This window comes from Erithacus rubecula, assembly GCF_903797595.1.
Source record: "Erithacus rubecula genome assembly, chromosome: 2".
Taxonomy (NCBI): Eukaryota; Metazoa; Chordata; class Aves; order Passeriformes; family Muscicapidae; genus Erithacus; species Erithacus rubecula.
This window is the reverse complement of record NC_136685.1, coordinates 4,407,350-4,421,464: the sequence shown is the minus strand read 5'-3', so window position 1 is coordinate 4,421,464 and position 14,115 is coordinate 4,407,350. Positions and strand designations below refer to the sequence as shown.

Sequence of the window (14,115 nt, the reverse complement as noted above, 5' to 3'; positions counted from 1 at the left end):
GGCTGGACTTGATGATCTTGGAAATAGTTTCAAACCTTAAGAATTCTATAATTCAAAGATTTACTGTCAGAGGGTGGTGCTTCCTCACTCAGGTGCTCCTCTGTGGCCAGCACTCAAACCCAGTGAAATTACCTCACCCCTTGAAAGGGGTGAATGAAAAATCCTCTGAATTCCCAAGTAGGAATTTGAGGGGAGAAATTAATGTATTGAATAATATAAGATTTCTACAAGCTGTCCATAGATGGAATATTTTTCAACTACTTCAACACTTTGTATATTATGCACAAAATACTTCTAAAATATTTACAGATTTGATATTTACATTGTGAAATGCTTCCCCAATTTTCACAAAAATGAATGTGTGTTAGCTTTGAGAGGATAAAGGACAGTTTACAGCTAACAAGGTAGAAGAGAGTCAGTCACTGCATATCTGCAAAAGAGCTTATCTGAACTAAAGTGTGATACAACAAATGTGTTTTTATTCATGGATAGAAATCTGACATATCTAGTAGTATACAGCAGGTGTAACATATGGGACAGCCCTGCCTAGTATCTTTCTAAAGATTTTCAAGGAAAAGCACATCAGCAGAAATGGAAATATGAGAGTTTTCCTGTTAAGTCTGATAAGCAAAACTTGAAATAAGATCCTAGTATTAAAAAAAAGTTGAAAGCTGACCCACTTTGGCCTGTTATTCAGGGACATCAGCAGCAGCTTTTCCTGAATGATGGATTGAAGCACTGTGCTCCTTTTGTTTGATTTCCACTTCCCATCCACTGTCTCTCAATGGATTATCCCAAGGCACCTCATGGAGTTCCTTCAGCTGCCTCAATTTTGTCTCTGAACTGAGCAGCCACTGTCATCACTTCTCCAATAAGTTAATTTCATTAATTTAGCTTCAGTTTTCTTCTTTTGCTTTTACTTCTTTTAGGACAAAGTGATTTCAGAGTTAATGACTTTTGTCTTCTGTGGGTTGAACACAGTTTCTTTCCAATCTGTTCCAAACAATTTTTTTTTTTCCTGGAGCTGGCATTAGTTTAGGTTATATCTCTTGACATTAACACTGCCACAATCCACTTATTATTACACTTACTATTATATTACAATCGACTATTGAATAGAATATGACTTATTATGCAATCACTTGCTTTTCATAGCTCCTGCTCAATTCCCTTATTATGTTCTTGAAGCTAATTAAATTTATGTCAATAAATAAATAGATCTATGACAATTATTATTTCTTTTTTACAATTTCACTTTCTTTTCCCTTTTAATAAGCATATTCACAATGAATCTATGCTCATATTGCCTTATGAATCACTGTATTCTGTGCTTTGCCATAAGAATTGTTTCAACATTTTACTTCCTGTCATAATCAAACTTTAAAATACTGCACAGTTCCTCCTCCATCAGAAAAGAGGATACACTTTCTTAGAAAGTTAAGCTGGGATACTCTGGTGAAAAGTTTTTTTCAAATCCATATAAAAATATAAATTCACTTCTTCTTGATTACCCCTATACTGTTGAAGGATGTAACTCAGAAATCTCACAATTAAATATATTATCCTTAACAATCTTGAAACCCAAAGTTTATTACAATAGCTATATTGTTGTCAGTGACAACAAAAGATAAAATATAGATAATTTTAAAGAGCAGTTTGTGGTGCCTTTTTCTGATGAACAAATATATTATAAGGAGCTAATTTATTCACCTGAGCTTGGCATAATGACTAAGTAATTTAAATCAAGCTTGTTTTCTTTTACAAAAATATAGCTATCTTCAGCCTTTTTTAAAAAAAACTGGTATGGTCTGGACAATACTTGGATGTTGTTTCATTGTTTCTTAGCATTAGAAACAGAAAATACCATAATTAGGGCAAATATTGCAGATTAATTATTTTTCTACATGGCAGCTTCAAATCTGCTGCGATCATCACGGTGGCTGGAGTGAATTTCAGGTACTGTCTCCTCCTCTGGAACCTGCCATGAGAAACAAAGAAGAGTTCAGGTAAGGAAATCTAGATTTGCTTTTGCCATAAAAGAAGACTAAAATGTGCTGAGAATGTAATTCTATTTGCATTTATTATATAATTGTTTATTAACATTGGCACAGCCTGATAAGAACCATCAATTCTGGATGCTGAACTCAGGGTTTTCTTCATGGCAGAAGGAGTTTAATTCATTAAAAAAAACTAATAAAATTTCCTTTAACTTCACATTTTATTTGCAAGGAATTTATATCATATATTACTTCTTGCCTTGCCTTTTTGGGTTTGTACTGGCATAAAGGATCAAGTTCAGATTGAGTAAATTAAGAATATGTCATCAATCTCTGATAAGGAAGAGAATTCCTAACACAGTGAGCACATAAGAGAGATAAAGGCCTCCACTGTGATATCAATTTGTTGTCTCTATTTCTGCTTTTTATTCAAGGTGAGTCCAATGAAAAAGGCATGGTTACCTCAGAAGTCCAAAAATTATTCTGAAGGTGGCCTTGATAAATTCACAGCCAGAGGTAGATCAGCATTTTTGAGTTTTGAAGAGGCAGCCTTTCTGACACGTGTGCAAACCACAAAACCCAAGAGAGTGGGGCTGCAGTGGCTGCACATCCTCCAACAGAATGAAAATAAAATACAATTGTGTCTTACCTCCCAATAAGCAGAGTCATCAAAGCAGTTCTGGTCAGATACTTGTCCCAAGAAGGGCAACTTTAGAATAGCACCTGCAGGAAAACCAGCATCAGAGGTTTAAAAAAAGGAAGAAAATAACCAAATAAATGTCCCTGAGATGTGCCTAAAGCAGTCAGCAAATCTTTCTGACTGATTTCCTCATCTACAGAAATGCCCAACCCTCTTGGCACATCAGGTGAATTCTTCTGAGAGGTGGTGCAAATTTCTTCATACAAACATGGATTAGAACATAAATAAATGCTTGTTTTTAATTGACCAGATTTCAGACCAAAATTTTCTATTTCAGCCTGTTTTTTTGTTTGTTTGTTTGGAAGTATTCACAAACACATGGAAATTGGTGACACGTCATTGAATATTATCTTGATCACAAATAAGTTACTGCTCAGAATTTGAAGTGTCTGAATCTAGAGAAGAATTCCTTCTGGAACAACACCTTATTATTCCTACAGATATAAAAACTCAGTATCTTTGGAGCATGTACTCAGTAAGATATATGGAATAATAGAAATATTTGGGTTGGCAAAACCTCCAAGATCATCAGGTGCAATGAGCCAGAGCAGAGCCCTGAGTGCCACATCCAGTCACTCCTTTCACACCTCCAGGGATGGGAATTCCTCCACTCCTGGGGAAGCCCCTTCCAATGCCTGACTACCCTTGCAGTGAAGAAATTCTTCCTGATGAACCTGAACTTCATTTGAAGACAACAACATTGGAAAACTGCTTTTCCATGTTTGAGTTTCTGGCGCCGGGACCCATTATTCCAATTTTGTATTATGCACACAAAATTGTTGATACATTTTTTAAGTTCTCCATGGAGAAACCTCTAAACTCACATGTGTTTTTAGTCACTGACCTGTGAGTGCTCCTCCCACCAGAGCAATGCCAAGTGTACTTCCCAGGGCAGCAGCCTGCATGGCAGGAGTAAGCAGGTGACCATTCCTGGAAAGAGTAGAAAATCCAACCATTGCCCATTAAAAAAATGTTACACTTCGAGGCTGATGATCAGTCTTACAAGATTGTACTTGCTGCAAGCTGGAAAAGGTGACTCATAGGAAAATATCCTGGAATGTTTATGGTCATTGAGATAAGATCATTGAATCCAATCAATCCTGCCATTGCTGTGTACAATGACTTTAATTTAGCTTTGTTTTAGGCTGTAGATGAAATCAAATTCTTTGAAAAGGTTATTGATGTCCTCTAAGCCATTAGAGAATACTCTCTGTTGTCAAAAACACCAGCATTTCATCTTTTTGAAGTCTTATGAGAGAGTGGAAAAAAACCATTTTGCCTTTTAAAATTTTTTTTAAGTCTTACAAATACGAGAAGTGTAATTGTAGAGTCATAATAAATACTTTTTTATGTTTGAATGGTTCAATGTGCTGTTTCTTTATGATGTTTAAATTAATTTATTTTTATTTGAGCTTTTAAACTGCAACAAGCTTGGCCTTTAAACAGTGTGTTAATGTCAAGAGATCAAGAAGAACCCACATTAAATGAGAGTACAATGCTTGACATCAAATCAATGACACATTTCTGAAAAAAAATTATAGCAAATAAGAACAGACCTTAAAAATAAAAAAAAACTTCTTTCTCTCTTCTCTCTATGACTCACCTTGTTTCCCTTTTTATTGCAGTTACTACAATGCCAGCAATACCTCCCAGGATGCCAGGTAATCCATGTAAGTTATGAACTCCACAAGTGTCTTGAATTTTCAGCTTGGATGCCATCACAGGCTGAAATGAAGGAAAAAAGGAAATTTATAGTGAGTTTATAGTCTCCCATGATCTCTGGATGTGGAAGATGGATATGCAGAAGAAAGAGCAGAAGTACAAGAATCAAATCATTATTAAAAGTCACCCTTACCTGGAGTTTACTGTGTCTATCCTCCCTTTGTAGCAAACCAAGGGAGCACCAGGAAAGCCAAAGAGAAATAAAAAATGAGAGCAGAGCTGAGTGTCCAATACTTACAGCCAGGTACTGGAATCCAAGGACAGAGACAATTCCAGCAATGACCCCAATGAACATGGCAGAAAAAGGGTGGATTGCCAGGTCAGCACAGGTACCCACTGCTACTCCTCCTGCCAGGGTGGCATTTTGAATGAGAACCTGCAGAGGGGACACAGGGCAAGGCAGAGGTGACACACGAGGAGCAGAGGTTTGTTTTAGGGCTGAGTTCCTCTTGCACATGGTGGGCTCACACAAAGAACTGAGCTGCTAGAAAGGATGGGTGAAAACAGAGCTGGATTTTAGGGCAAGGGGATAGAAACTGGTTTGGTTTTTGTCTGCTGTGCAGCTGCCCAGAGATTTCCAGGTCATTTCCTTGAGAGACCTATTTTGGCTGCTGTAATAAGGGAGCTGAAGAAGGAACATCTTTGGAATAAGATCCAGAAGTCCACCTCAACACTGAACTAATGTCACTAAGGTTCTGCAGGTTCTGTGGACAAGAGAGAATCATCAGAGAATCATTAAGGCTGGAAGAGACCTTTGAGATTAATAAATCCAACCATCAAACCAGTACCACCACCATGTTCCCAGTCTGCTACACTGCTTTCCAACCCTTCCTGTGAAGAAATTTCTCCTCATATCCAGTCTAACCTGCCCTGATGCAACCTGAGGCTGTTTTATCTCATCCTGTCACTTGGTATTTGCAGAAGAGACCAGGCTCCACCTGGTTCACCTTTCTTCCTCAGGGTGTTGCAGAGAGTGAGAAGATCCTACCTGAGCCTCCTGTTCTCCAGAATGAGCCCCCCCAGCTCCCTCAGCCACTTCTCATCAGAGTTTACAGGTTTTACAAGCACAATTCTGGCCATTGTATGGGGAAAGCCTCCAGATAGCCTGGACAGATAGATGGACACTAGGAATCTGCTTTCTCATCCCTATCAGAGAGGGTTGACTCATTTAATGAGGGTTATGATGTGATTCTTACCATGCTGAATTTGCCTCTTTTATCCACCAAGCTGGAGAGGGCGAATGTTACAACAGCACAGGCAGCCAAGGAGTAGTAAGTGTTGATGATGGCTGTTCCCTGGCCTTCTGGGCCATTTGCAATGGCAGAGTTAAAACTGGGCCAAAAAAGCCAAAGGAACAGAGTACCTGGATGAACAGAAGTCAAAACAAAAGCTGTTTAGTCACAAGGGCCAATGCAATAGAGTGATCTACACTAAATGAGGATGATGATTAATGAGAAACATGGAATGGACGAAATTCTGGAAGAAATAATAGAATATGCAGAAGGTTTTGACACTGGCAGCTGGGATTTTGACACATGGTCTCTTGTGAAATCTTACTGGAAGGCTTTAATGACCCCCACTCACTGTTAATGACCCCTCACCACTGTGAAGCCCCAGCCAGAGCAGGAGGCACAGGCAACACAATTCACATGCAAGTCCTTTAGCATCCAGCAATACAACTGAAAGTTTTAGCTGGAGAATTGGTCTAGGAACAGTTCTCATGGGCAGATAGATATATAGTTTATGACATTCATTACCATGACAATCACAACTCAATCATGGTTATGGACAATTGCTTTGGAAATACTGCTGAAAAGCACAAGACAACAGAAAGGAAGTCACCTCTAATGCACAGTGAAAACACATATTTAATTTGATCTTTCCATCCTTGGAAGCAAGGAAAAATATGTGTGCCACTGAAAATATGGTGCATGCATGAAACTAAAAGGAATTTGCCTCCAGAAGTGTCCTTAGGAAAATGAATGTAGCATAATAATAGGTAATCAGAAAAAAATGGAGATGGAAGAGGGATGAGCAGCTGATCAGCTCTCAGTATTACTTCACTTACCAATCATGGCAAACATGTCTGAGTGATAGGTGGATTCATCATTTTCATGTTTTTTTGCCAGACCAGGACGGTACAGGACAAAAGCTGCAGCCAAACCAAAATAAGCTCCAAAAGCATGGATGGTCATTGAAGCTCCAACATCTGTGGCCTGTAATAAAGACCCAAAATAATACCACAGATTTTATACAGCATAAAGGCAAGGGTCTGATGAATGAGAAGTCTGGAGGACTTAATTTTTTAATTCTATGGTAGAAAACAGAGCCTAGCATAAGTAAACTGGAAGTATTGCAAAGTAAAAGCATTTGGTATAAAGAAAGAACAATGATTGCTAAGTAGTTGTACCTGTAATACTTCGGTTACTAGATGTTCATTGCATGCAAAGATGGTGATCTCCAGAAGAGTCAGGATCAGCATCTGAATGGGACTTGTTTTCCCCAGGAGTGCTCCAAATGAAATCAAAGCTGTTGCTGTGCTGAAGTCGGCATTTATCATGCTGAAGTTAGGAAAAAGAAAAAGAAAAAAACCCCAAAACACATTAAAAAAAGAAATTAGTTTTAAAAGCTGTAATATCCTGGTAAAATAATAAGCTGGTAAAATTATATTATTAAAATTATATAGCTTTAACTCATCAGATACAAAATTATCAAGCTCATCTTTGTGAATAAAACCAAAATCAAACCTTTCCAGATGGATCTTGTAAGGATCTTGCTATCTAGTGAAGAATAAGTGTAGAAGGTTTTCTCTTATACAATACATGTGCTTAGCTGGTTGAAATTATGATGAAAAGGCAGATGAGAAGTGTATTGGGATGTGCAGGGATGTCATGGAATAAAAGAATCATTTAGATTGGAAAAGGTCTAAGACCATTGAGCCCAATCTTTTACCCAGCACTGCCAAGTTCACCACTAAACCATGTCCCTCAGTACCACATCTGCAGGTTTTTTAAAACACTTCCAGGGGTGGTGACTCCACAGTTTCCCTGGGCAACCTGTTCTGATGCCTGATCATTTCTGGGAAGAGATTTTTCCTATATCCAACTGATCCTCCCTTGGTGTGATATTCTCTTGTCCCTTCAGGCCATTTCCTCTTGTCCTGTCCCTGTTCCCTGGAGCAGAGCCTGACCCCCCTGGCTGTCCCCTCCTGTCAGGGAGTTCTGCTGAGACAGAAGGTTCCCCCTGAGCCTCCTTTTCTCCAGGCTGAGCCCCTTTCCCAGCTCCCTCAGCTGCTCTTCACCATCCCTGTGCTCCTTCCCAGCTCTGTTCCCTTCTCTGGACAAGCTCCAGCTTCTCAATTTCCAGCCCTGACTGCCACCTGGGCTTCAAGGATGACAGTGAGCTCTTGGGTCAGATGGTTTATATAATCCTGAAAGCCTTGCCCACCTGTCTGTCTCTGTGCATCATCTTTGCATGAGCTGTCAGGCAGAACCAGTGTTAATATGTTTTGGAGATTGGCAAAGGTAAATAAAACCAGAAATTGTTCAAAAGCTTAGAGCACAGAGAGGCACTAGCCTATAGGTCCCTCTAAAAATGCCCACCTGCAAGCTTTAGGGAGCTGCTTGTATCATTCCTGCTTTCCCCTCAGTATTGTTTGGATGCTGTTCATTTCAAAATTGTTTACAAGTTGTCTCAGAAAACAGAACTGCAGGTGTGGAAAACACTCTGTGACCTTGGGAGAGGCAGGACAGGTGAATAGGAGGGGCATCAAATATGCTTAGAGATCTTGCCCATGAGGTCTCTTATTCTGTGATCAGTGTTCAGACCCTGCTGGAGTGTGATGCTCATCAAAATCATTCCTTGAGAAGTAAGAGAAAACCTTGTGAGTGCATAGACATGCTGTTCCAGGCTTTCTTCTGTGACCCCATGTGCCATGGAAAGACAGATCCTCCCATGCCTGCTGGATGCAGGATGTGCTGTGCTATTGCTGGAAATTCCCAGCTTCCAGAGCTTCAGAGAGTCAGAGCAGTATGTCTACAGGACCCACACCTCCCACATGTAATGTAGCACCTCAAATTTCTTCACAAACTTTGGTACCTTGTCCAGGAGTGGCCCCCTCAATGGGGAAGGGCAGAAGGATGTGGAGAGGTGGTCTGCAAGGCTTAATGAAATTTAGGTAAAGTCTGACCCCATAGATGTGGTTTAGGGATTCTCCTTATTGAAATATCAATATTTGTAAATTCACATGTACCTTTCGATGCTAACAGGAATTTTCCCTCTTTTCATGTGCCAAAATCCTTGCATCAGAATTCCCCACTGGAGACCGAAGGCAGCAATGAGCATGTTGAAACCAACACTGCTGAATCCATATTTCTTCAGAAAGGTCATCAGGAAACCAAATCCAACAAAAATCATCACGTGGACATCCTGAAAGTCTGAAGGGAAAACATATCTATGTAGAGACTGTGAAGAGGGGCTGTGAAGGGTGAAAATTATAGACACAGGCAGCTGGAGTAGAGAAGAGTTCCAAACTCCAGAAATGCATGTGATCCTTTCTTCATGACCAGTCTACCAGCTGAAAACTGAATGTCTGGAAAATGCCACACCTGATTATTGATTATATTGATTTCATTATGGAAAGTCACTGGATCTCTGCACTTGCAAATTTACTTGTGTCTGGTAGTGTCCTCTCTTTGTGAAGATGCCTGGAAAATCATCACAGCTTCATGTCCTTACAGAAAAGTTATGTTCCCCTTTCAATAAAGGTGTTCAGAGCCAGTGTGTCCTGACAAATTCCAAAATTGTACATGGGATTTGTTTGGCTGAGTGTTAGGGGTCCCAGTGCAAAGGAATGCTTGGGATCCTTAAAAATTACTGTCCAATACATTGATCTTTTTACATGGATAAGAGAAAAATTAATTTTAAGGCAAGGTTTAAATTTAAAAACTAATATAGTTAATCAGCATACAATTAGTCTTCATTCATATATTTGTTTGGTTTTTGGAATACGAATTTTGTTAAAATATGGTTAGTTTTTCTATTTTTTAAAGTTAGTACTTTATTTTTTATTCTTTTTTTTTTTTTGCTTTTAATAGAAACTCAGTATATCACCATGACATGGATACTTCATATTTAAAAATATTTCTTTTTACTTTTAAGCATTATGTGATCTAATTGACTCTAAACCAGACAGGTTTGACTCCTGTAATTGCAAATTTTTCTGTGATTTTAATGTTAGTAAGAACCTCAGTACAGAGAGACCATTTTTAATAATTTTTATTTCATTGCTCTTGCATGCCCAAAAGCATGAAAAACTTGAGCTGGTTAATATAACATTTGGCTTGAAGTTGTAATTCCCATCACCTGAAGCATTCCTCACTTTTGCATTACCAGGCTTGGTCAAAAGAGGGCCCAGAAGTATAAGAAGTTACTGGGGATTCCTAATAAACTCTTTTCTATTTTCAGTGTTGTATTCCAGCCCTGCCCTAGCCCTGAAATAAGCAGTAAGAGCCTTTACTTTGCATTTAAAACACAGTATTGTTGGTTGGCTTGGGATTAGATGATAAACTTTAAGGTCCCTTCCAACCCAGGCCATTCTATGATTCTGCAGAAATGCAGGTGGTTCACAAATACCTCCAACCCTTTTCTTTCTCTTCAGGATGGATATTTTAAAGCTGTCTGGACTAATTCACACAAATGGTTTAAAGTCCTGGTTAAAAATAGGTTAATTCATGGGTGTTGAGAACAAATTCCTTCTAGTTTAGCCCATACCTTGAACTTTTTCTTATTCGTGCTTTTAAAGAAGAGTAGGTTTGGAGTGACTTTAAATAATAAAGAAAACAGCATGATTTGAACTGAACTGTTTCACTAACTAGTTGTGTTTGACAAACCATAGCACTTCTGTGAGAGAGGAAAATAAAGATTGGGAAAAACACTTGAGCAGATCCTGAACAAAGCCACTACACACAATTCTGCAAGGCTGGCCCAGACCAATAAATAACTCCACTGCAAGGTAGTCTGTCTCAACACAAAGATGCCTGAGACATATTCTAAAACTGATCTTGCTTGGCCTAAAGTTGTAAACCATAGAGCCCTGAACAAGAGTGATGCAAAAGTTTTCCTAAGCAATGAGTCACAAATGCTCACAGGACAATGTGTGCAGAATGCCAACATGAAAAAAATCCTTTTGAAGTGCTCTGAGAACCACCACACCTCCTTATTCTCCCATTCCAGTGGCACAACACACCTGAAATTCTCCATCCAATTGGCCATGCCTGTCCTTGTATCCACCAGAAATAGATATAATGCAAAGCTACACTGGGAACAATCTCAGCTTAGACCTCCTTACCTGACTGCAAAGCTATGCTGATGCTCCACTATTATTTTCATTTATTTTCTGTCCAAAACCACTGAAACAGCTTGAATTCATGGTGTTGAGGTGTCTAAGGCATACAAAATCAGGCCTTGAACTGCAGTCCTGAGAATATAAATGACCTCCTGGATGAAAGAACTAAATCTCTGGTATAGACAGGTTAACATCCTAAGGCATAGCATGGGAAGCAGTTTAAACCCAACAGTTTGGGGACTCAAGGGAAGTCCTGGCTCAATACATGTCCTAATACAACTATACAACCATAGCATTAAATTTCTGCCAGTTCCTCAGGCAAACTGCATTTTGTTTGCACTTTGTACAGATACATTTGAGAGTAAGGGGTCCTAAAAGTGCAAATATAAGTATTGTGAAAATCTACTTTTATTCCCATTCCTTATTGGGAATTACCTCTGTGAGGTCAGCATGTAAAAATTCAACATGGCATCAGTGGCATTTGCTTGGTTTATGTCTCTTGTAATCTGAACAGCCTGGCCAAAAGAAATACATGTTCTTCTCTCCTAAAACACTGTTCCCAACTTAAGAGCAGTCCCTTATCCATGCTATGCCTAAAGCCATGCCTGGCAGGAGGCCAAGGGGCCAGTTTGCATGAGCCCAAACCATTCCAGAAGGATGCTGACAGGTCAGTAGTGTGGGCAGCCAAGGGACAAATGCAGAATGACACAGCCACACACTGCCTGTGCAGGGAGGCATGGGAGGCAGCAGGAAATTCCTCCCACATTTTAGACACTGATATTAATGAAGAAAGAAGGTGATCTCTAATTGGGTAGGTTTCATTTCAAGACCTGTATTGGAGTGTCAGTACAATTACCTGTGCTGACAAATTATTCATGTGGGTTTTGGCATAATTTTCTCTAGACCAACAATCACCTCCTGGGTGACAGTGGACCAAGAATAATTTCCAATACACTGTCCAGATAAGACCACCTAATTTGGGAACTTGGATAGTTCAATACAATTTGGATAGTTTAATATGACACCAGCTAAGAGAGCTGTGCTTGCTCAGGAGAAAAGAGAAAAGAGAAAAAGAGAAAAGAGAAAAGAGAGAAAAGAGAAAGGAAAAGAGAAAAGAGAAAGAGAAGAGAAAAGAGAAAAGAGAAAAGAGAAAAGAGAAAAGAGAAAAGAGAAAAGAGAAAAGAGAAAAGAGAAGAGAAGAGAAGAGAAGAGAAGAGAAGAGAAGAGAAGAGAAGAGAAGAGAAGAGAAGAGAAGAGAAGAGAAGAGAAGAGAAGAGAAGAGAAGAGAAGAGAAGAGAAGAGAAGAGAAGAGAAGAGAAGAGAAGAGAAGAGAAGAGAAGAGAAGAGAAGAGAAGAGAAGGTTCTGGGGAGAGCTTAAACACCTTCTAGTACTTAAGGTGGGCTACAAAAAAGTTGAGAGAATGATTTCTTAAATGGGCAGATAATGATAGGACAAGAGGGAACAGTTTTAAATTAAAAGAGGAGAGATTTATATTGGGTATTAGGAAGAAATTTTTCCCTGTGAGGGAGGTTAGGTCCTGGCACAGGGTGCCCAGAGAAGCTGTGGCTGCCCCTGGATCCCTGGAAGTGTCCAAGACCAGGCTGGATGGGGCTTGGAGCAACCTGGGACAGTGGAAGGTGTCCCTGCCCTTGGCAGGGGGTGGAATGAGAGGAGATTTAAGGTCCCTTCCAACCCACACCCAAGGTCTCTTCCTTTGGCTCTATGAACACCAGTGACATGGCCAAGCTGTGTCACACAGAGGGGGCTCTGGCACAGCCCAAGTTGCCATATCTCAGGGATTCTGCCACATCTCAGTGGAGCTAACCTAAATGTAATTAGCCCCTGAGGTTCACCAGCTGACTTGCACCTGGGGCTGAATAATGCCCTCAGTCCCTGTTCTCTGACCCAGCCAATGCTCTCTGGGAGAATACACAGGATTACTCCAACCTGAGATCACATTGCCCTGGACCAGCCATGGGAAGGACAGTCAGAATGACAGAAAAAGAGGGGTACATTCAAAATTACACAGATCTACCTGCAGGAAGGGAGTCCTGTACTCCAGCATCCTCATCAAGCATGTTGCAGTCAGGGCTACCTTGCAAGTCATTGAGACCTCAGAGCCAAAAAACTGTACAATAAACCTTCAATACTGCCAGGAAAACACAGTTTGCAGCTCTGCAAATGTTTTCTATTTATTCACAATAGCCTTATCTTTGCATGAGGAGGAGGAGGGAATGAGAGAAGTGAGTAACTACTTCTCAGGCCAAGAGTTTTTCCTGATCTTCACCAAGTATTTGCAACACATCAACAGAAACATTTTCAGGCTAAACAAAAGCTACCTAATGGAGGCACTGCTTTGGAAGATAGCAGGGTGTTATCCACCTTGTCACCAAAACTGGCCCTTTTTGGAGCCCAGCTTTCACAAACATTTTATAACAATGATGCATACGCAGCTCAATTTCCACATTCTCACAAGACACTTTTCCAAACCTGGATGGTGCTAAGGAAACATTCTATTAATTTTAATTATTAAATGCAGCAATCAGAATAGAAGGTCTGACAAGAAACACCCCCCATCTGTCTCTGGAAAATGCTGGAATCTTTCAAAGTAACACACAGTTCTCCAAGTCCTAACCCGCTGTGCAAACACTAGAACTACTTCCCAGGCTCTTCTCTCCCAGCACAGAAAACTTCTCCTCAGTGAGGTAGTTGCAGAATTTTATATGTGCTCAATTTGGATTTGTCTTTGAAGTCTGCTGCTTTCACTCCTCAGAAAAAAAAAAAAAAAACGTGTTTACCCCAAAACACAACTTTCTTTTCTTTTCTTTATCAGTAGGTTTCATAAGCTATTCATAAATCTTGCTTAGGATCAGTTTAAAGAAATTCCAGCTTCTATAAATCATAGACAGAACTACTTACGTGGGTATAAGCCTGTGGCAGAAGCTGTGTCATATTCCACAAATATCCCATACAAAACAATGACAATCACTTCCAGAAAAAGCGCCAGGATCGAGAACTTGAACCTCATGTTGGTGTCAAAGTCTGGAGGCATTGCTGGAGAGCAGGTGGCTGTGAGAGCTTGATAATGGGTGTTTGCCCTCAGAGCAGCAAAGTAATTCTGTGGATCTGGGTGATATAGAGAAAAAAAAAAAAAAGAAAAAAAGAGACGTGAACACACCGTCACACCCACTATGGGAGGGAAAATGTGCAGGTCAATACAGCAATTTCAATTTCCCAGGGTACTTCTGTGTGTGAAATGCTGGCTTGCATGTGGTCCTGGTGTTTTTTTTTGTTTTGTTTGTTTTTTTGGTTTTTTTTCCCCAGTTTGTAATACAAGCCAGCTCATTCA

General features: G+C 39.8%; 1 protein-coding gene across 1 annotated transcript; it reads right to left on the bottom strand.

The window, feature by feature from the left end:
• Positions 1–1,792: 1,792 nt before the first annotated feature.
• RHAG (Rh associated glycoprotein) lies at positions 1,793–13,899 on the bottom strand. Its single transcript, XM_079332686.1, has 10 exons — positions 13,686–13,899; positions 8,672–8,855; positions 6,830–6,980; positions 6,488–6,635; positions 5,616–5,782; positions 4,658–4,795; positions 4,301–4,422; positions 3,542–3,627; positions 2,647–2,720; positions 1,793–1,978 (listed from the first exon to the last, which is right to left on the bottom strand). The coding sequence occupies exons 1-10, from the start codon at positions 13,816–13,818 to the stop codon at positions 1,901–1,903; spliced, it is 1,281 nt and encodes a 426-aa protein (XP_079188812.1). The 5' UTR covers positions 13,819–13,899; the 3' UTR covers positions 1,793–1,900.
• Between the last annotated feature and the right edge of the window lie 216 nt (positions 13,900–14,115).